The sequence below is a fragment of the Ursus maritimus genome, unplaced genomic scaffold (assembly GCF_017311325.1).
Source record: "Ursus maritimus isolate PB19 unplaced genomic scaffold, ASM1731132v1 scaffold_7, whole genome shotgun sequence".
Classification (NCBI taxonomy): Eukaryota; Metazoa; Chordata; class Mammalia; order Carnivora; family Ursidae; genus Ursus; species Ursus maritimus.
The window spans coordinates 27,876,451-27,898,465 of record NW_024426885.1 but is presented as its reverse complement, the minus strand read 5'-3'; the positions used below and the strand labels follow the sequence as shown (position 1 = coordinate 27,898,465).

Genomic DNA, 22,015 nt, shown 5'->3' with positions numbered 1-22,015 from the left:
AGAGATGAAAGTTATCTATTTACAGAAGCACTACACACTGAGAAACGAGTCTATAAATATTTCCATCAAGAGCCACAGGAAACAGCCAATTCTAGTCACAGGTGACTAGGGTACAACTGTAACCCTGAAAATTAAGCTTTCTTCACTTTAAGTGAATGCAAAAGAAGGATAATGGTCTATATAGATGCCAGGAAAATGAGGGTCAAAGACCAGTATTATTCAATACCTAAACAAGTCCTGTCCAAGGAAAAGTATCTGGAGAAGTCTGAAATGGGACAACTTTACTGTGAGACACACACAATTCATCAGTTTTCCACAGCCTGAATAAAATCATCCCCAGGATCATCCAGTTCTTTGATTCAGTGCTTACCAAGCAACCTTTTAATTATTATCTTGGGTTCCCAGTTACCCACACTAAGACTGTCGATATGGGTATTCCTGTCCTGGGATGCATTACTAACCAAAACTGAGAATTTAACACTTCGGTCTTTTATGTAATTATTTAGTATGACTCTGTTCCCAGCATTAAATAATTATAGATAAAAATTAATAAATTCAGGTTTCTTAATTCGAAAATAGAAAAAAAGAATATCATCAGTTTTCACCCAATATGAGTATATAGGCAACAGAGGACTCCCTTTTTAGGACAAAGAAAATCCTTTCTTAAATAGTGAGTAATTAATGAAAGCAACTCATCACCGCTAGTATGTACGGACTAAAGAAGGTTAAGTAGTATATGAAGGCATCACCCCAGGCAATACACCAATTTGTCAGAGAGGGAGGAAGGGAGGGGGCAATCTTGTGAAATCGGCACAAGAAAACCACAGGAGAATTGCAATAATCAAAAACACAGACAATAACAAATGTGGGAAATGTGGGAAAATAGGAGCCCTCATACATTGCTAGTGGGGATATAAGATGGTACAGCCATAGGGCACCTGGGTGGCTCAGGTGGTTAAGCATGTGCCTTCGGCTCGGGTCCTGATCTCAGAGTCCTGGGATCGAGCCCTGCATCCGGCTTCTCCCTCTGCCTCTCGCCCCCTCTCATGCTTGCTCTCTCTCGCTTTCTCTCTCAAATAAATAATTAAAATCTTTGAAAAAAAAAAAAAGATGGTACAGCCATTTTGGAAAATAGTTCGGCAGTTTCTTAAAAAATTAAATATAAATTTACCAGCAATTCCATTCCTAGTTATCTATCTGAAAGAAATGAAAACATATGTCTACACAAAGACATGCATGCAAATGTTCGTAGCAGCATTATTCCTAACAGCCACAGAGTGGAAACAACCCAAAAGCCCATCAACTGATAAATACACAGACTATATAAAAAGAACAATAAAAAGGAACGAAGTACCGATACACGCTACAACGTGGAGCAGCCTCGCGCGTATCATGCTGAATAAAAACAGCCGGACACAAAGACCACATACTGGACGACTCCATTTATATGGAATGTGCAGAAAAGGCAAACCTATGGAGACAGGAGGTAGACTAGTGGTTGCCCGGGGCTGAGGATGGGATTGGGGAGTCACTGTAAATGGGCGTGAGTGAAGCACATGTTCCGAAACCGCGCTATGTGATGGTGGCACAACTTGGTAAGCTGACTACAAACCGGTGAATTGTACACTTTATTAAAGTGGGTAAATTTTATGAAATGTAAATTAAAACTTCAATAAGTTAATAAAAGACAAACAAATAAGGGTGTGCTTCTCTGTAAAAGGTCCATGGAAGTAACTCACATGTGTGCCGATGTTGACCACCAAATGCTTTTCCACTTCAGGGCTGGCAAGGCAAAACCAGCAGGGGCCTGGAGGCTGAGCTGCATATGGAAGAAAGCAGATGTTACTACTGTCCAAGCGCTCCAGCATATATCCGGTCACCCTACAGAACTCAGCCTTGTCAGATCTTCACATGTCGTGAAGATTGGTATACAGCACTGCCACAAAGGGCCGACCCTACTGTGCTTCTACTGTGTCCCCCACTCCCCATCACCATTATCATTGAAACTGACCCCTATGAGAAAAGCTCTGAATTTGCAACCAATTCACAGGTGGATAACCGCAAGTGGATGGCCACACACTGACTAAAGTAGCATCTAACTGGCAACAAGCTGCAATGGAAGAACACTGAACCGGATGTCGGGGTCTCAATTCTAGCCCCAGCTATGCCACTAGCCAGCCAGGTGACTGGGTAATAAGTTTACCCCACCAAGGTCTGCTTCTTCAACTTTGAAACAAGGGGGTGGAGAAAGTGGATTTCATGAAATAACCTTAAATTCCTTCCTTTTTACCAGTTTGATTATTCTATTATTTTATGAACCTCATTGGTTTTGTAGACTCTTTATCTCATATGTTTTACAGACACGAGGGAAAAAAGGAGTTTCTCCATAGTTCTTTCAGGAATAACCTCAGATACCCTCAAGATCAGGCCATCTCAGTATTATTTTATTTTTTGTCTTAACGACCCATTGTATAGTTTTCCTTTTCCCGAACAGGCTCGTTCAGCAATGCCATGTCCCACACAAGACCGGAAGTAAGTTATTGCTCACACAGGAGACCTCAGGAACCAAGGTACTTACGAGGTTTGCGAGGCTGCTTTGGGTGAGGAGAAGACTTGCTGTCTCTGCCTGTAGATGAACGCTTCCTTCCCTGCTTTTCATTTAAATCAAAGAAAAACTGACAGGCTGATTCTTCCTGGAATAGCCAAAGGCAGAAGAGAAAATGTAATTAAACTAATCTTTAGACAAGGAGCCAACCATTCACATACAAGGGAACGTTCCTGCCATGTCGTATCTATCTTTCCTTCCAGTCCTTTCTGTCTATTCTAGATAAGAAAAATATCTTCCTAATCCTGATGCCCGGACTCTCAGTCATACTACTCAACACTTACTCAAAATACCAGCAATCCATCTTTTTGTAAAAGCAAGTTAAAATGCAAGTTATGGAGTGATTCTTGCCTAAAACAGAATAATAAGAATCTACCCAAATGCCTTTTCCTTTCTCTCTCAGTAGGGCCTCAGTGTAGTCCTACAATTTCAGAGGTCAAACAAGTCTAACGGAACTTTAATTAAAAAGATGAGAAGGTTGTTCAAGAAGAAAAGTCTGAGAAAGCAAACCATGCATATTAGTACGGGAACCTGATATTCCTTGTTTTAATGAGGGAAAAATTAGTTTCAGAAAAGTCTGCTATTAAGAAATTTCTTCAAAGTGAGTCTTATTTACTTGCTAACACTCGTTATAAAATCACAAATTACGTTGCTACCAAACAGTTGGATCCTTGCCCTGAAAGTTAAAAAGAGGGTGCCTGGGTGGCTCAGTCAGTTGAACATCTTCTTGATTTAGGCTCAGGTCATGATCTCAGGGTCCTGGGATCGAAGCCCACCAGGCTCTGAGCTCAGTGGAAAGTCTGCTTGAGATTCCCACTCTCCCTCTCCTTCTGCCCCTCCCCCCACGCATTCTCTCTCTCCCTCTCTCTCTCTCAGTCTCTCTAAAATATAGAAATAAATCTTTAAAAAAAAAAGTTAAAAATACTCAACTTTAGACAAAGAAACACTTAACATGTGTAACTCCTACACATGAACCAAGTTTAGACAAAGAAAGACTTAAAATATGTAACTGTTAACCTCAAGCTACAATAAAAAAACACTGAGCTTACTTGAAATCTGTGAAGGCTTTCTAAACACCATCGTGATTTCCCAAGGGAAAAAAAAAATTTAGATTCCAGGGATTAAACTGGTCTCATGAACGAAATTATAACCAGGAACAGTATACGTGTAATGGGCAATCCAGCCCAGAAAATGCCGCCTCTCAAACAGAACACACCTCATGGGCAGGAGTTTGCTTTCCCATGGACGCTTCCTTCCCAGATTTCCTGTAAGGGTTTTCAGTAACATCTGGAGGCTGTTTGACCAGTTCTGCTGCATCCATTAGTTTCATGGGAACTATACTGAATGCATAAAGATACTGTGGGGAAAACAAACAAACAAACATAACATTAGGGGAAATCCTGTTTATCCAAATGTAATCAACATTTATTACTCACAGAAGCTTAGAAACTGAGTAAAAGAGCAGCTACTGGCCTGTTTATGGCTCAGAGAATACACAGTGAATCAAATATCCATTTAGTGATCTCTGTAGGGGCTATAACCTAGGGCTGATCAAGTCACAAGCAACGCATCAAAGCCCTAGCCTTCACAAAAATTAGCTTTTACACAAAACAACAGTCACTACGAGGCCCAGGCGAGACTTGTTCCATAATCCTCGAAGGCAAACTGCTTCTATCTCTAGTCCTTTACATTTGTGTACTTTGTCAACAGAATTGTGGCATTGTCATTCTTTTTGCTAATGAAAACTAAAGTGGACACCTTAACGTCTCCCTCTGATATTATACAACTTCTGCTGGTATGCTGATGAGTTTTCTCAGGGACTAGTAGCAAAGAAGTAAATATTCGTACACATTTCTACACTCTGACACTAATGGGACAGATACTGACAACTTTAGATGAGATATGAATAGATATTTAACCTCAGTACTGATCAGGGAAATGCAACTAATTAATAGTGATACACCATCTTTCATCCATCACATTGACAGACTTTAATAAAAATCGGACACTACCCTGTAAGAATGTGGACAGAAAAAAAAAAAACTCACACACTGTTGGTGGGGGTGTAAATTGGAACAAAATTTTGAGATGAATTTAATAATGCCTGCCAAAATACAAATGTCTGTGCTTTTTGACTGTAGTATGAGTTGCACAGGGCTCAGGCTAACATGCCCCTGAGAGTAAAGCAATAGCAAAATATTGCCATAGTGAAAACAGTGAAAATACTGTGAGTGCTATAGGGTCCTGAAAGGGCAATTAAAAAAAAAAAAAAGCACTAATCTAAACTTGCTAAGAACACACTGGGCTTAAAAAGCTTAAGATATAATGGGAAAAAACGAAATACGTGTTTGCTTATCTTTCTATGCACACTGTTTATGACATATTACAGAATAACCTTCACATAATTCATCTGCCTATCCCTCCTTGCCTGAGTGTTCTGACTGTAGCTGTCTCAATCCACAACACCCTGCTTTTGACCTGCAGACTCAGAAATGCTCACAGGGAAGCGAGAAAAATAACATACTCTTCTGGTATATTCTTTCATTCACCTGCACTGTTTTCCAGTACAAAGATAGATTCCAGGTATCACCAAGATTTCCCAAAGCCAAGGAGGGGTTACGTAAATCCTACAAAGGCTATTATTGCTGCGAAACGAAGGTGCTAAAAGAAGCAAAGGATGAGTACCATCTGCGGGCGAACTCATGACTACCTACAAAGACAACCACATGGATATGGGAAGAAAGGAGTATCATTCATTTGAAATTCCTCCTTGGTTCCACTGGGCCTATTTTCCCAAACCCTTCTTTAAATTCTTCTACAAAGGACTCAAGGAAACCTGACCTTTCACCACTATATCTTCACAAAGGAGTCACTGAAGGGCTGGGACCTTGCAACTGGAGAGAAGAAAGATATGAACGCTAAACTGGCAAGAGAAACATTTATTAGGCAGACAATGAATATTAACCTACAACCAAATACTCGAATCTTTACCTTTTTCTTTTCTGGATTTCCAACATTCGCCAGAGCTATGAACCTGGTGACATGCTGTGCATTTTCCTGCAGAACGACGTGGTTTCTATAATACATTTAACAGACAACAGGTCACCAAAAAACTTAAATTTTGATTGACAGCTATGAAATATGTAGACTCTGTGGGACCATGAGAGAGCACAGATCCTAAGTCCATCACCACCAGTAACACAGTCTCAGATGTCACCTGTAAATCCAGTAGGATAATCATCCCTGCTTCGCAGGGATATTGTTAGGAAAAAATGAGATTAATATCTGAAAAGCACAAAAACTCCAACATTTGGTTTTAAAAGAGTTGTAAAATTGGCAAAATGATAATAATTGCTGAAGCTGGGTGATGGGTACAGGAGGGTTCATTATACTATTCTTTTTTTGTGTGTAATAAAAAGCTATAATAAGGGATATAATAGGGTGGCTCAGTCAATTAAGTGTCGGACTCTTGATTTCGGCTCAGGTCATGATCGCTGGGCATGGAGCCTGCTTAAGATTCTCCCTCTCCCTCCCTTCATCCCTGGCCCCTTGAATGTTTTCCCTTCTCAAAAAAAAAAAAAAAAAGCAATATAATGAAAACCAAATAGAAATAAGTTTTAGTAGGAAAAAATATGCTTCAAATAGTAATTTATAGTATGATTTCATTTTTCTAGGAAAAATATAAAAATACATGAGTGTCTATATTTCACAGAAAAAAATATAACTAAATACACCAAAACACTTTTTTGAGCTTTTCTATGTTTTACAAGTATTCTACATTGAGCAACTATTATTTATAATTATAATAAAAAGTTATGGCATTATAGATATTTTTATTTTTAGTGAGTTAACTGTTAATACAGATATCAACCCTTAGAGCTCTTTCCTTTCCTCATGCTACAGAAATTTCCTGAGTCTGTCACAATATACAATTTTATTTTAAAAGTCTAGCATAATACCATTGTATATAAACAAATACACAAATACTTCTTTTAAATTCACATTCCTGAAAGGAAATAAGCCAAAATACAGTTTGTCTGCTATAACCTGTTTCTTTAAGAAAGGAAATATGGGCCCCTGGGTGGCTCAGTCTGTTCAGTGTCTGCCTTCAGCTCAGGTCATGATCCTGGAGTCCTGGGATGGAGTCCCTCATCAGGTTCCCTGCTCAGCAGGGAGTCTGCTTCTCCCTCTACCCCTCACCCTTGCTCGTGATCTCTCTCTCTCACGCTCTCTCTCTCAACTAAATAAATAAAATCTTTAAAAAAAATAAATAAAGAGAGGAAATACATTCATAGTTGGTAAATGGGACTGATGTCAGTATAAGGTGAAAGTCATGCTGTTTCATACGCAACTTTTAAAATGATTGAAACGAGTTTACTCATAATTAAATAGAAGCTTTAGCAGTATACATGAAGACATTAAGGAAAAACAGCTGAATGTCCTGCAGAAGTGTCTTTCTTTACTTTTACTGCAAGTAGTGACTACAACAGCAGCTTCAAGAACTGCTAATACTTCCCACTGTTAGGCTACCTAGGTGTGGCAGGCAAAATACTAGCTCCCCAAAGATGTCCACGTCCTAATCCCCATAATCCGTGAATGTTAGCTTATAAAAGCAGCAAAGGGGAATAAGGTGACAGATGGAATTAATCAGTTGCTAATCAAGTGACCTTAAGATAGGGAGATGATCCTGGATTACCTGGGTAGACCTGACATGATTCACAAAAGTCGGAGAGAAAACACAAGCCTACCTCAAGAAGCAAGAAATATTACAAATAAACAACCTAACTTTACACCTAAAGGAGCTAGAAAAAGAACAAACAAAACCCCAAACCAGAAGGAAGGAAATAAGAAAGATTAGAGCAGAAATAAATAAAATACACGCACACACACACACACACACACACAAGGGAACAGATCCAGTAATTCCACTAATGGGTATTCACCCAAAGAATACGAAACACTAATTTGAAAAGATATATGCACTTATATGTTTACTGCAGCATTATTTACAATAGTCAAAATATGGAAGCAGCCCAACTGTCCGCTGATGAATGGATGAAGAAGATGTGGTGTATGTATACAATGCAGTATTATTTAACCATTAAAAAGAATGAAACCTTGCCATTTGCAACAACATGGGTGGAGCTAGAGAATACAACGCTAAGTGAAATAAGTCAGCCAGAGAAGACAAATACCGAATGATTTCACTCATACGTTGGAATTTAGGAAACAAACAAAAAATGAAGAGCAAAAAAAAAGGGAGAGAGAGAGACTCTTACCTATAAAGAACAAACTGGCAGTTGCCAGAGGGGACGTGGGTGGGGGGATGGGTAAAATAGATGATGGGGATTAAGAGGACACACTGCAATGGGCACCGGGTGATGTACAGAACTGCTGAATCACTATATTGCACACCTGAAACTAATAGAACACTTTGTTAATTTTACTGGAATTAAAACAAAAAGGTGAAAGAGGGAAGCAGAAAAGTCAGAGGGAAAAGTCAGTTCAGAAGAAGTTAGAGTGGCAAGATTCACGCAGAATTACTGGCTTTGAGATGGGGCAAGGGGGCCATGAGCCATGGAACATAGCTGACCTCTAGAAACTTTAAAAGGCAAGAAAGCAGATTCTCCCCTACAGCCTCCAGAAATGAACACAACCTGGCCAACACTTTGATTTTAGACCAGTGAGACTCATGTCAAACTTCTGACCTACAGTACTGAGGTAATAAATGGGATTGTTTTAAGCAAAAAAGTTGGTGGTAATTTGTACAGCAGCGACAGAAAACTACTGCAGGAGAGCTGCAAGTGCCCTCCAAGAGCCGTGACGAGGCTTCCCTCATTTATTTTAAAATAAAAATGACTGATGAAGGATGCTGCCCCTGAACGGTGGGTTTTGTTTTTTTTTAAGATGTATTTATTTATTTAAGACAGAGAGAGAGAGCACAAGAGCACACGAGTGGGGGGAGGGACAGAGGAAGACAATCTCAAGCAGGCTCCCCGCTGAGCATGGAGCCTGACGTGGGGCTCGATCCCACAACCCATGAGATCACCTGACCTGAGCCGAAATCACGAGTCAGACACTTAACCAACTGAACCACCCAAGCGCCCTTGAACAGTGTTTTTAATGATAACAAACTGCTCCTCAAAGGAAGCAAAACACTTACAATAATACAATATAGGAAAGTAAAGCATGGACTGACTGTAATTTTAGGTGCAAATGTTGGTGGAAATTTACCTATGTTAGTATTTTTATTATGCTGGTTATGGTTTTTTGTTACAGTTCCGGTTGAAAAGCTGCACAGGTTTCTTCGTTGTTGTTGTTTTTTAACAGCTTTATTAAGATCTAATTCAAGGGGCGCCTGGGTGGCACAGCGGTTAAGCGTCTGCCTTCGGCTCAGGGCGTGATCCTGGCGTTATGGGATCGAGCCCCACATCAGGCTCCTCTGCTATGAGCCTGCTTCTTCCTCTCCCACTCTCCCTGCTTGTGTTCCCTCTCTCGCTGGCTGTCTCTATCTCTGTCAAATAAATAAATAAAATCTTTAAAAAAAAAAAAAAAGATCTAATTCAAATACTATACAATTCACCCACCTAAAGTATACAATTCAACGGCTTTTAGCATATTCACAGAACTATGCAACCATTACCACAATTTAACTTTAGAACATTTTTATTACCAGAAAAAGAAACTCTGTACCTATTAGCAGTCACTCCCCATTTCCCCTCCAACTTAGTCCCTTCCATATCTCCAAGTATTTGCCTATTCTGGACACTTTGTATAAATGGAAATCATGTGATATGTGTGGTCTTTTGCGCCTGGCTTCTTTGATTTAGCATAATGTTTTAAGTTCCATCCATGTAGCATTTATCAGTACTCCATTCCTTTTTCTTGAATAACATTCCAAAGTATAGATATACCACTTTTTCTTTACCCGAGCATCAGATGATGGGCATTCGGGTTGTTTCCACTTTTTGTCTATTATGAATAATGCTGTTCTGATCATTTGTGTACAAGTTTTTGCATGAGTCAATGTTTTCACTTCACTGGAACAAGAGTGGAATTGCTGGGTCAGACAGTATCTCTGTATTTAACCTTTGTGAGGAACTGCCAACAGTTCTGCAAAGTTTCTGCACCATTTTACATTACCACCAGCAACACATGAGGGTTCTGATTCCTCCACATCCTCACCAACACTTATTATTTGCGTTTTTGATTGTAGCCATCTTAGTGGGTGTCAAAGTGGAATCTCACTGTGGGCTGGACTTGGATTACCCTAATTGCTAATGGCACGAGCATCTTTTCATGTGCCTATTGTCCACTGGTAGTATGTTCCTCGGGGAAATGTGTGTTTGGAACCTTAAAAGCTGGAAAGGTTAAAAAAAAAAGTTGGATGGGTTTTTAGAGGTTTGTTCCCATAACCTGTTTTTAGTACATGGTTTTAGAGAACAATACGCTTTTCTAGAATGCATATATGAAAATATAACAGAAAAAGCTGTATTATTTATGATTATATCTTAGGCTTTGGGATTATGGAGGAAGGATAGGTTTGTTGAGGTTTTGGGGGGTTTTCTTGCTCGCCTGTATTTTTTGAACTTTCAGCAACACTTTTTGTAAAAAAAAAAAAAAAAAAAAGGAGAAGTGTTTATAGATTATTTTAGAAATTATCCATGCTTTTCACCAGTGAAGATAATTCAGAGTTAACTTAATTCTATCACTAATAAAACACTGGTTTTATTGTCTCTGCAAGATATACTTTAAAAACTCCACCCTCAAACTCAAACTAAGATAAAAGGGAAAAAAAATTGATACAAGTTCTTGAGTCTCAAGTTGAAATACTTCTGAAGTGATTAGGCTGAGACGTGAGTTTTCAAGACTATACAAAGAGTACTGGTTTGACCTGATCGAAATAGGACATACTGTGTTACATGAAGCTGGGAGAATTAAACAGTAGTATTCCTCCAGACCTGCACACCTTTAAGGGGCTGTATACCATCCAATCCCTTGTATTTCAAATTAGGAAACAAACTGAGAAGAGTTGAATAATTTCAGAGCCACTCACTTCAGTGCCTGAGTAACCAAAAGGAATGAAGATGTAACGTGGCTAAGATGAACAAGAGAAGTTCACACAGAAGATCCAGGGCAAATCTTTAAAAAGCCAAAATAATGCAGTGCTACTCACCGATAAGGAAGCCTCTCATAATAGGTCTTTTCCAAAGCGGCAAAATGGTATCTTGGTTTCAAGTCTGTAACCAGACTGGAGACCAAAGCAGAGCCACATTTTTTGGTGTCCACTTCTCCCTAGTAAACAGAAATTCAGTCATCACAGTGGACCTAGAAGTTATCAAGAAATGCAGGCAAACAACGAGACACTTTAAATTTGAAATGTGTATGTCGATACAAACGTAGGCACTAGGATTTGGATAGTGAATTGCAGACTGTAGCAATCAGAGACATCTCAAACACGTAAGAGGAACAGCTGCTAGAAGCCAGGCGGTAAAAGGTAAGGTAAGCCCTCCATACTAATACCCAAAACAGGATTTATTACGATCTTTTTTGGAAAGTGATCTCTCTCTCCGGAGCCCACAGACTATGCTTCTATAATTTGCTTGGCTGTGTACCTGTAGTCCCGACAATACAGTCAGAGCCAATGCAGAAAATAAAAATTAAAAGCTAGGTTTCAGGGCCCCTGGGATCCACAGATTATTCCGACTATTTGGAATGGAATATTCAAGGACTTCGTGACATAAGCATGCCATCCTTTATTTTGCTTCAGTCAAGGAAGGTGTGGTTTGTGGAAGGATGCAACCACGCCCTTGTTAAAGTTTGTAACATCGAGTCTGTCAAAAGTATTAGGCTTATTCCCACACATCCCTAGCTTTCATTAACAACAAATTATGCCATCTCTCATCCATAATATTATTTACAAACTTAAGAGAAGGTATTAGCTGGAAATAAGGAAATTACCAAAATTAGTTTTCCACTAAATAAAGCAAGAATTTCTTCCTTCTGTCCTAGGCTCGCTTCCTTCAGGTTTCTGCTGAAGTGCAGGGAATCAGCCTCGAGGTGAGTTGTAGTGTCTCAGAGACTGGTAAACAATATTGTTTCCTCCCCTATGAAGATGTAGTCATTGATGAATTTGAATCAAAATCCTTTTGTTAGCACCCAAAATGAAGGGTCCTCATTTTTCTCATCCTCCCTCACAGGACAATACATGTGTCTTTCTCCCTTCCCTGCCTCTTCCCTAGCTCCGCCATATCTTCCCTAGCTTTGCCGTATGTTCTCACTGCAGTCAGCACTGCCGCTTGAATTCTAGGTGAAGAATAGCCATGGATTTATAGAAGGGGAAGAGAGTACTGTCTCTTTTCAACATCCCCCCGACAATGCCTGGCATCTTGGCCTTTTTGGTCACAGACACATTGTGCTGAAGCTGGCAGAAGACCCTTTTCTGGATTGTTACGGATAACTCTGCAACTATTAAGTGATATGTGTCTCTAAATGCATTCTTATGTTTCCCTTCACTGAAACTCAGCTGATGCCTTCCGCCCTCACATACAACCCTTCAAGATCTTCCTTAGGCTTATTTCCACCAGTATGAAAGCTGTCATTCACCAGCCTCATTTATATCCCCTTCTAGATCACTTAAAAAAATATTATGATGAAATGCAATGGTGAGCTCCAAGGTATCCCAACAGTAGCTTTCACATTAGAGAACTACCAAGTTTTCAACATCTCATTTCCCATCTTTAGATCACTATCTCTCATCCCATAATAATTTCATAAAAAAATATTTTGAAAGCCAAATGCTACAATGTGGAATGGAAGGTAAGAGAAATACAACTGCAGAGCTGCCACTAGCTGTAAATCTTTTCACTAAAAATTAGTGAACCCTCAAAACGTATTAAGAGGAAGCCTGAAAGAAGGCACTAGAAGCAGAGAATATAATTTAAAGAAGCATTCATTTATAATTAAGATTTCACTGATCTCATCTGTGAATTGTGCTTTCATAAGATCAACTAGTTTCAAAGTTTTTCCTTTGGTCAGTTGATATAGAGTTTTAAGTATCCTGAAATAATTAACAAAAAATTTCTACTGAAAGGTACTAAGAGCTGAAATACTCAAGATATAGAACAAAAAGGGGACGCCTGGGTGGCTAAGTTGGTTAAGTGTCTACCTTCAGCTCAGGACATGATTCCAGCATCTGGGATCGAGCCCTGCATTGGGTTCCCTGCTCAACAGGAAGTCTGCTTCTCCCTCTGCCCCTCCCCCTGCTCGTGCTCTCTCTCTCTCTCTCACTCTGCGCTCTCTCTCAAATAAATAAATAAAATCTTAAAAAAAAAAAAAAAAGAGCAAAAGCCCAAATGAAGCCAGTGCAATTTGCTTATAGAAATTCCAACTGAACAAGCACTACTCACAGAAGAATTCCCAAAGTTCCCCACATACTTGGGCCATGGGGATGTGAGCAAGATATCAACACCCTTAAACTGGGGTGTTGAACACAGCATTGTCCTCAGGGAAGACACATCCTTGGGACTAAAACTGTAACCTGGGACCGGCTCGTTTAAGGACTCTGTCCCACTGAGGTACACAACCTGCAGCCCCGAGCTCCCGGTGAAGATGCCTTTACGACCTGGGTTCAGAGAAAAACAGACAAGTTTTAGTCACAACTGCAGAATGAAATATTATCATGGTGATGAATCTCTCTCCCCATGCCATGAGTGCCCTACCTCCCCACCATTCAGCATGTCTGAACGAGCACAGACTCTTCTAGAGCCCCTCTTCTGGCTGCAGGGTCTCAGTGGTGGATAGCTACAACCAGGCTACCCGTTCAGGGAGAGCAGCCCCTACGTGCAGGCTGCTGGAACCCACGGGCTAGTCTGTTCACCTGTGGTGCCTTATGAATGAAAAAAGCCAGGAAACACTGACTAAGAAAAAGCCTTCCTGCCTTCTAGAGGAGATTCTACATGGATTAAAAGAACCCAGACACCTGGACCCAGGGAGAAGCAGTGAGAAAAATGAACAGCAGATCTGAGGAAAATACAGTCTAGAATGCATAGGATCTTCACGCAGGCAGCAGCTTCCGATGAAAGGAAGACATGTGGAAACAGCAACTGGGAAACACTAGAGACTCTACTCTCCTTTAACTTTATTTTATTTTTTTAAAGATTATTTATTTATTTATTTGACAGAGACAGGCAGCGAGAGAGGGAACACAGGCAGGGAGTGGGAGAGGAAGAAGCAGGCTCCCAGCAGAGGAGCCTGATGTGGGGCTCGATCCCAGAACTCCCAGAACACTGGGATCACGCCCTGAGCCGAAGGCAGACGCTTAACGACTGCACCACCCAGGCGCCCCTCTCCTTTAACTTTATTCCTGGCGTGGGCCCTTGACCCCGCTTCTTGCCGCTGGCTTCAAGACCTTGCTCCATCAACTTTCACTTTCCTTTCACACAATGAATCTCTTCTTCTCAGCTGGCTCTTTCCCCTCAGAGAACAGAGTACTAAACATACTAAGAAACATACTAATTAATAAAGGACCATGCCAATTAACACACATATGAACTGATACAGGAACACACACACCAAAAAAGAAACCTAAGAAAGGAACACACACTAACTGAAAAAGAAACTTCCTTCTCTTGCGTTTCCAATTTCTCAAAAGAGCAGTCCCTGCTCTCTAAGTGCTTTACCTCTTCATTACTGAACCCACCTCACTCTGGTTTCCCTCTCCCACCATTAAAGGTCATGAATCACCCTATAACCGCCAGTGGTCTCTCCTGGTCTCTGAAACCAGTCTCTCTTCATCTGGAGTCTACGAACTTGCTATCTTTACCTCTCCCAACACTGCTCTAATCACTTGCAGCTCTCTCTGCCTACCACCTAGATGAAGATATATGCCCCCACCAGAGTGGTGATTTCCTTCGCATTCTATTTCCTCCAAAACAATCTGACTCTGAAACTCTAGAAAGTTCACTTTCAACTATATGTTGGACGTTCTGCCAACACTTCAAGCTCACTATCACGTTCACTGTTTGCTCCTCCTACTGGGCCTCAAAAAATATCTTTCACAGAAATAACCCAAACAGCTCAGTGCTCTTTCCACTCCTGGCACTAAATTCATATGGCAAAATGGCTACCGTAAATGTCTACAGCCGCGATCTTAATCCAAATCCAGTAACTACTGTAAGAATCGCCACGAGTCAGGCCTATGTTAGGATCTACAGCAAAAGCATTTCAAAATGTGTATCTCGAAACAGTGGTTAAAAACAACAAACAAAAATCTGTCCGATTTTTTGCCTAAAGGAGCCCCATGTGATTGAAGCAAGATGAGATAACATTGCTTACATAAGGGCCACAGCCAGATGCAGAGAATAAAGGCCAAGATGGACTATGGTGGGGAAGGATGGGGAGGACATAGACAGCAAAGGAACTGTAGAAGCTTTCCAGAGAAGTAAGAGACCAAGAAAGAGGAAATGTGAAGAGCAGTGGAGTCGTTTTAGACAAAAATATGTCGAATGATCCAAGAAGCCACAGGATGACAGCAGGTTGAGGGGATAACAAAAACAAAATCTGACAGTGCTTTTCTAAATGGCCAGACATTAAAAAGAACCACTAAAAGAGATTCAAGGGGCTAAAGAGGGAACAACATCAACCTGAAATTAAAAAGTGGACCGGGAACCTAAGAAAGGACAAAGGGAATGAAAAATGTGAGGATCAGCACTAAATACCTGAATTTCCAAAAGCTTAGTAAGACACAGAGCTACAGCTAGTTAGGAATCAAACAAACGGTGTGTATCTAGCAACGTCACGTGGCGAGACCACATACATGGAATTTGTTTCAACATAATTTATACCTTAAGTACTCCTTATACTATAGTCAAGTAGTTGACTCCTCTGGTTGGCTGCAGGAGTATTTACTGGCTTGGGGGAGTACAAGGAGATTGGGGAAAGGTGGGAGAGACTACAAAGGAAAAGATGCCAGAGTCTTAAGGGTATAGATACAGACTTTGGGAAAGAACCCCATTCTCTCAGCAGTAATAGCAGAAGAATCCAGCCACAAATTTCCCAGGAGACTAATTCCTGGGACACTTTATTATGTTAATTACAAACACAAAAAATATCAACTTACCCAGATAAGTAATGTTTTCCGCTAACTCACACCCATCAGCATCTTGGAAGTATTTTATTGTTTCCTGGTTATTAGCACCCAGCACATATGTTTGAATAGGAGCTAGTGAGAGAAACAGACATGACGCCATGCAGTTACCAGATCTGCTTTGTAATTGGAGAAATATTTCCCAATAGGAAAAATTATCACAGCAAAAGTAATGAAGCTGCAATCCTATTTCTGGAACGTGCTCACCACTGAGGATATCCTACCCAACCTGCAGCCTGACTATTTAATACTATCACTGGTTGATGAAGTGACATCTTAAAGAGGATGGCTAATGTATAACAAGGAAAATATAGACCCTAAAGAGCCTCATAAAAAAAAAAAAAAAAAACACTCAAACTGGAAAAAGGAAAGGACACGTGGTTGAATTTCTTCAATTCCTGCCTACTTAGAAGAGAATTGTTGTTGTTGTTTTTAATATTTATATATTTATTTGAAAGAGAGTGTGCACATAAGCATGAGTGAGGGGAAGGGCAGAGGGAGAGAGAGAATCCTCAAGCAGATTCCCCGTTGAGCACAGAGCCCAAAGCAGGGCTCAATCTCACAACCCTGAGATCATGACCTGAGTTGAAATCAAGTCGGACGTTCAACTGACTGAGCCACCCAGGCACCCCGAGCATTCTTTTTCTAAACCAAATCCAACCAAATTCAAAATGTGAACACTCAGATGCACAGGCACCCTTCCCAGCTCAATGAGGAGATCAAACGGAAATTCTTAAATAACTACTGTGTGTGAGAAACAACCCAACAAAAATTATGGAAACTTTGAAACTTTGTTAGAAATCATTTGTTACATAAAAAAATTTCTATACCTTTCTTGATGCCAGTTTTATACTCCTCCCATTCAGCATCTGGAGTGGAGCCGAAGAAATTTCCTACACACAACAGCAGCTAAAATGAGTTTTTTAAACAGACATATGAGTTGTTTTTTTTTTATCAAACAGTACATAATTGATAGCAACATAATTCAGCTAATTATCCTACTTAATGGCCTCAAAGTAGGTTTTTTTCCCTTCATCAATATGCAGACTCTCAATACATAATTCTACAGCAACAACTGCAGTAGTTGATCTGATTCTATAAATTCCTAAATTTTGGCTCACTGGCTGTCAAATTCAAGTTGGGATGTGGAAGAGGGGGATTCTTCCAAGAATCTCTCTTGAAACACAAAACATTAAGTATTAGATACCCTGAGAGATACAGGGCACAAAAAACACACTTCCTGCCTGCTGTCTTTACTCATCTTTAACCCAGTGAACAGATTGTCCCCATACCTAGAATACTCTTCTGTTTGCTAGGGGTTTAGACTCTGGTTGGCGGCCCTACATAACATTTATATAAGGCTCTTTAGTTTGTGAAACATTTGCACATGTTATCTGACTTATTCCATCCCATACACCCATGAACTACATCTGCAGTTCCCAAACCCAGGGGTCAGAATCACCTGGGGAGGTTTTGCTCGTCTGTTTTCAGTTTTGTCCACAATAAAAAAGTAACAAGATTCAAATTCAAAAAGTATAAAAAGGTAAAGAGGTCTCCCTTTCCCCACCATTGTGCAGCTACTAAGTTCCTATGCTAACAAAAGGAACTCAGTCTCACAAAAAAGGAGAGTCTGTGTTCAATCAAGAAAGGAATAAAGGAGTCCAAACTTTATTTTAGTATATTTGACTCTAACAGTAAAATTAGATTCAGCAACAGGAAATGTCTTACATCAAAGTTTCCGCTTTTCTTCTGAATTGCTCGAACTCTGTTGAATAAAACATCAAACTTTCCTTCAACATCTCCACAAGCCAAGCTGCAAACAAGAGATACATGTTAAGGCAATTCAGGAAACATGAGTGGGCCTGCCGGCTTTGGTACATATTGTCTTCCTGGATCGGATACATATGTGACCCAGTCTCTCTGAGGTTACAGAGAGGTTCAGTGTATGTGAAGTATTACTGACCACAGGGCAGCTCCATCTAAAAGTCACCAAAACCTTCAACTCAACATATCTACAAGTTAGCTTATCATTTCCTCCAAAATTGAACCAGCTTCTTCTCCTCACTTCCCAAGTTTTGTGGATGTCTATATCGCTAAGTTGGTCACCTGGAGTAAAAAATCCCCTGTCTGGTCATCAAGTCTCATCAATCCCCTTTTCCAAACATCTTTCACATTCATTCCACCCTTTTCCTTCCTACTGCCGCTATCAATCATGCATCTGACAACCACGAACCGGACACTACAACATGCTAAGGCGATATGCCCCGTACTAGGCAAAGAACGCGCTAGGGGTACAAAGAGCAAAAAGACTCAGTTCAAACCTCAAAAAGTTGACGATCAGGGAAGGGGAGATACTCTGAGAAAAATGTACATGAAAAAGCCTACAACAGGAGATATGTGTAAAGTGTTAGTGGGGCAGAGAGGTAGAACGTGGCAAGAGCTGAGGTATGTAAGACAGACTGGCCCTAAGTTGTGAAGTAACTTGTTTATCATCTCATTTCTGAGTGTTTAGATTCTGACTTCCATGGTTTTTCTATTTCTCATACCATTTCTTAACATCTTTGAACTCACCTTAAAATATTATAGTTCTAATTCTTTTGTTAGTATGTCTTTCTGGTGTGTCCATATCACTGAACACTTTCAAGCTGGGTAGAGACATGTTAGAAAGTTCATTTTAGTAACAGTGAAAGATGGTCTGGAGGAACAAGTAACTACAAGCAAAAATATCAGCAAAAAGGGCAATACTGAATGAAGATAGGAAGGAGCGAAACAGATGAACAATTTAGAATTCTGAACACCTGAACACAATCTGAACTGGAGAAGTAGGGTGGGAAATGAGGGAGGCAGAGCCATGAGAGCCCTGTGATACGGCAGAGGCAGAATCAGAGAGAGATCTAATGAATCAGGTGCTGGATACAACATAGGGAGTCCGCTTACATTTATTTCCTCTAATGCCTACTCTTCTTCCTAACCATCCTATATAAAGCCAACAATTGAATGATCTTTCCTCAAAAACATTAAGAGAACTCCACTGCTTCCAGAGCCACAGCCTTCCACAAGTCTTTGGTCCCTCTCTCCAGGGCTTTCTCCAAGTTCCCATAACAGAAACCTCCCCTACTCTCAGGATGATCACTCTCTGCCCCTGACATTCCCTGAGGTAGTGATCTCTCCTAACAGCCCCACCCTAGCCACCCTGAATCTAAATTATTCCCATCCTTCAAGGCCCAGCACATCTCTAAAGCCTTCTTGACTGGCTCAGAAAGTCACTCTCTTCTCAAACTTCGGAAACCCATATAGCATCTCAGAGCAAGCTCTGTAATAAACTACTGGGTGTTTTTATTTACCGCTGAGTACTACCTCTTCTAGGAAGTCCTCCAATCCCTATCAGTCACCAATTCCTGGTGCTCCCACAGGATCCTGCGCTTCCTCCATCATAACAGTTGTCAGCGGAATTATAATTGTTTCTCGGAGAGCCATCATCCAGTTTGTACATCATAGGACACCTCAAAATTCATCATCTCCCCAACTAGGCCCTTTTCCAGTGTCTCCTATTCCACTGAAGGGCAGAAATTTTGGACCCACGGTGCTCACTCTTTCTCACAGCCAAACCATCTCCAAGCCCTGTTTATTTCATCTCCTTAATAAGCTTTCAATCCCTGCACTTTGCTTCTGCCATCACTCTACCTAATCCTAGCTGCCCTCTTCTTTGGCTCTAATTTGTTCTCACGCTGCAGCCAGAATCGCTTTCCAAAACAAAAATTTAATCCTGCCAAGGAGTTCTTAGACATTTCAATGGCTTCAGAATAAAGACAGAAGTATTGAGAAAGGGTTCGATCTTCCCTCTCCTGATTCCTCACAATTAGCCAAATACCCCTATTACACCTCGTTCCAGAACGGTGAAGCTTTTCTTCCTGATATTTATCACCACCATAATTTTACCTTAATCTGGATTCTTTGATCAGTATCTGCTCAAGACTCTAAACTCCATTAAGGCAGGAACTCCATCTGCGCAACTTCTAGCACAGTGCCTGGCACACTGCAAACGTTCAATAAATATTTGTTCAATGGACGGATGGAGTCTCTTCACTCCAGCGCCTCCTCCTCCCAAAAAAGAGCGCCCGCGCAAGAGCCCAATCTATCTCGTCTTTTCGCAACTGACCAGGGCCCACCAATGGGGCCCACGTCTAGGAATTTTCGTCAATAAATAAATGGGGTGTGGGAAGCAGTGAAGGGGAAATGTGTCAGGGTCCAGGACAGCCTAAGATGGAGGAGGCCTGACGCTGGGAGCTTCCGCCTCTTCCAGCGTGTGTCTTCGAGAGTCCCCTCTCGGAAGCGAAAAGACACCGGCTCCGGCCGGGCAAAGACGTGATCGGAGCTCACCAGCCTCCGCCACGCTCCCACCCCCGCCTCTTCTTCCTCCCTTCCAGCCACGAGAAAGCCCCCGGCCAGCAGATACGCGCGTGCGCGCGCTCATATACACACACACGCGCGCGCGCTTCTGAGCTACGGTCACTCACAGACGCAGCGGTTTCTGAGCCATTTGTTCCAACAACCTGGACTGCGACGACCACCAAGAATTGGGACTCCGAACCCACACGTCTCTGAAAAACGCGGCAGCACTACACTACGACGTGAGTGCACCCAGCCAATGAGGGTTCGCTCATCTACGGAGAGCGCCGAGGGACAGAAGTCTCTCAGGTGACTTGGCCTCCAAGACGAATCGAGGAAGAGCAGTAGAGAAAGGAAGGGGTAATGACAAGGATTCCAATTACATTTTTTATTTCGGAGCAATGGAAGTTATGGAGCTGCTAGAAAGTTCCCGACACAATGTCGGGCCCTAAGCTAGCCTAACCATATCAGTCCAGTGAGCAAGACATACTCCCTTCGCCTGCGCTTTTTTAATCAGTTTTTAACCCATCCCTAAAGTTAAGAGAATTATGGTTATCACCTTGGTTCAGTAAGTATCGACATGTTGCCACATTTTCTTCCTCCCTCTCCCTCTCCTTCAAGGTGCACAGCACTGTTACTCTCACTGAATCATTTGAAAGTATATTGCAGACATCAGAAATACCTCAGAGAGCATTTCCTAAGAATAAGGACATTCCCTACATCACCAAAATACCATTAACACACGTAAAAAATTAATTAATTCAATACTATCATCTAATACATACCCATATTTAAAGTTCTCCATTTGTGCCCCCCCCCTGCAATTTTTTTTTTTTAATATCTGGGGCTTGTTTTAATTCAGGATACAATTAAGTTTCACACTTGTATTCAGTTTTCTCTCTAGTCTTTTTAAATCTACGATAGCCCACCTACCTTTTTGGTTTTGTTTTTCATGACATTGACGTTTTGGAGGAGTTCAGTCCAATTTGTAGGAGAAAACAGTATATAAGGAAATGGAAACAAAGGTGTTTCTGACAACCGAGGGGCACGGAAAATTCACTTAAGGTCAGCCAAGTAATCAGAAATTAAAACATAGGGGCGCCTGGGTGGCACAGCGGTTAAGCGTCTGCCTTCGGCTCAGGGCGTGATCCTGGCGTTATGGGATCGAGCCCCACATCAGGCTCCTCCGCTATGAGCCTGCTTCTTCCTCTCCCACTCCCCCTGCTTGTGTTCCCTCTCTCGCTGGCTGTCTCTATCTCTGTTGAATAAATAAATAAAATCTTTAAAAAAAAAAGAAATTAAAACATAAATAAGTTTAAGGAAGAACCACATATTTAATATTTCTTGGAGAGAAATATTAAATTCCCTGTCTCATTAACTATTGATGCCCATGCTTTGATGGCACACAAAGCATGTGTTTTTTTCTTCTTTGGGGGCAATCCAGCACAGCCCAGGAGTAGAAATCAGGACTGAATCTAGAAGAGTAGAAATTTGCCAAATATGGGCAGGTAGTCACTTCACGAAGAGGAAACAAGTGTAAGATATGAAAACTCATCAGTGGAATTCTATATTATCTTTACAACTCTTACAAATCTAAATCGACTCTGAAATATAAAGTTTATGGAAAGAAAGCTCATCCATGGGAATTTAAGCTAGCTCAAGATAGCTGAAAACAGTGTGTCAGAGTAATAGAAAATGAAATTGAAAAAATGAAAGAAATAGGGGTCTTGATGCATGCTAAGAAGTCTGGCTTTAAAATACACATTCTTCTCAAGTACATGGAGAATTCCTCCAGGATAGATATGTTAGGCCACACAACAAGTCTCAACAAATTCAAGTATGTAGAAATTATATCAAGTATCTCTTCAACCACA

General features: G+C 40.9%; 1 protein-coding gene across 3 annotated transcripts in view; it reads right to left on the bottom strand.

Annotated features, from left to right (window-relative positions):
* The window catches only part of CWF19L1 (CWF19 like cell cycle control factor 1), a 28,328-nt gene extending 7,910 nt beyond the window's left edge, over positions 1–20,418 (bottom strand). The window contains exons 1-10 of one of the 3 annotated variants that reach the window (XM_008705762.2): positions 20,270–20,418; positions 17,481–17,565; positions 16,583–16,661; positions 15,726–15,827; positions 13,015–13,229; positions 10,782–10,900; positions 5,597–5,681; positions 3,822–3,962; positions 2,579–2,693; positions 1,740–1,819 (exon numbers count right to left, since the gene is read on the bottom strand). In XM_008705762.2, coding sequence (XP_008703984.1) covers positions 1,740–1,819; positions 2,579–2,693; positions 3,822–3,962; positions 5,597–5,681; positions 10,782–10,900; positions 13,015–13,229; positions 15,726–15,827; positions 16,583–16,661; positions 17,481–17,565; positions 20,270–20,292 — 1,044 coding nt within the window. In that variant the 5' untranslated portion in view covers positions 20,293–20,418. Of the gene's footprint in view, positions 1–1,739; positions 1,820–2,578; positions 2,694–3,821; positions 3,963–5,596; positions 5,682–10,781; positions 10,901–11,566; positions 11,591–13,014; positions 13,230–15,725; positions 15,828–16,582; positions 16,662–17,480; positions 17,566–20,269 lie in introns of those variants that run through there. The other 2 variants (XM_040624487.1, XM_040624488.1) reach the window with 2 other exon arrangements.
* Positions 20,419–22,015: the final 1,597 nt, after the last annotated feature.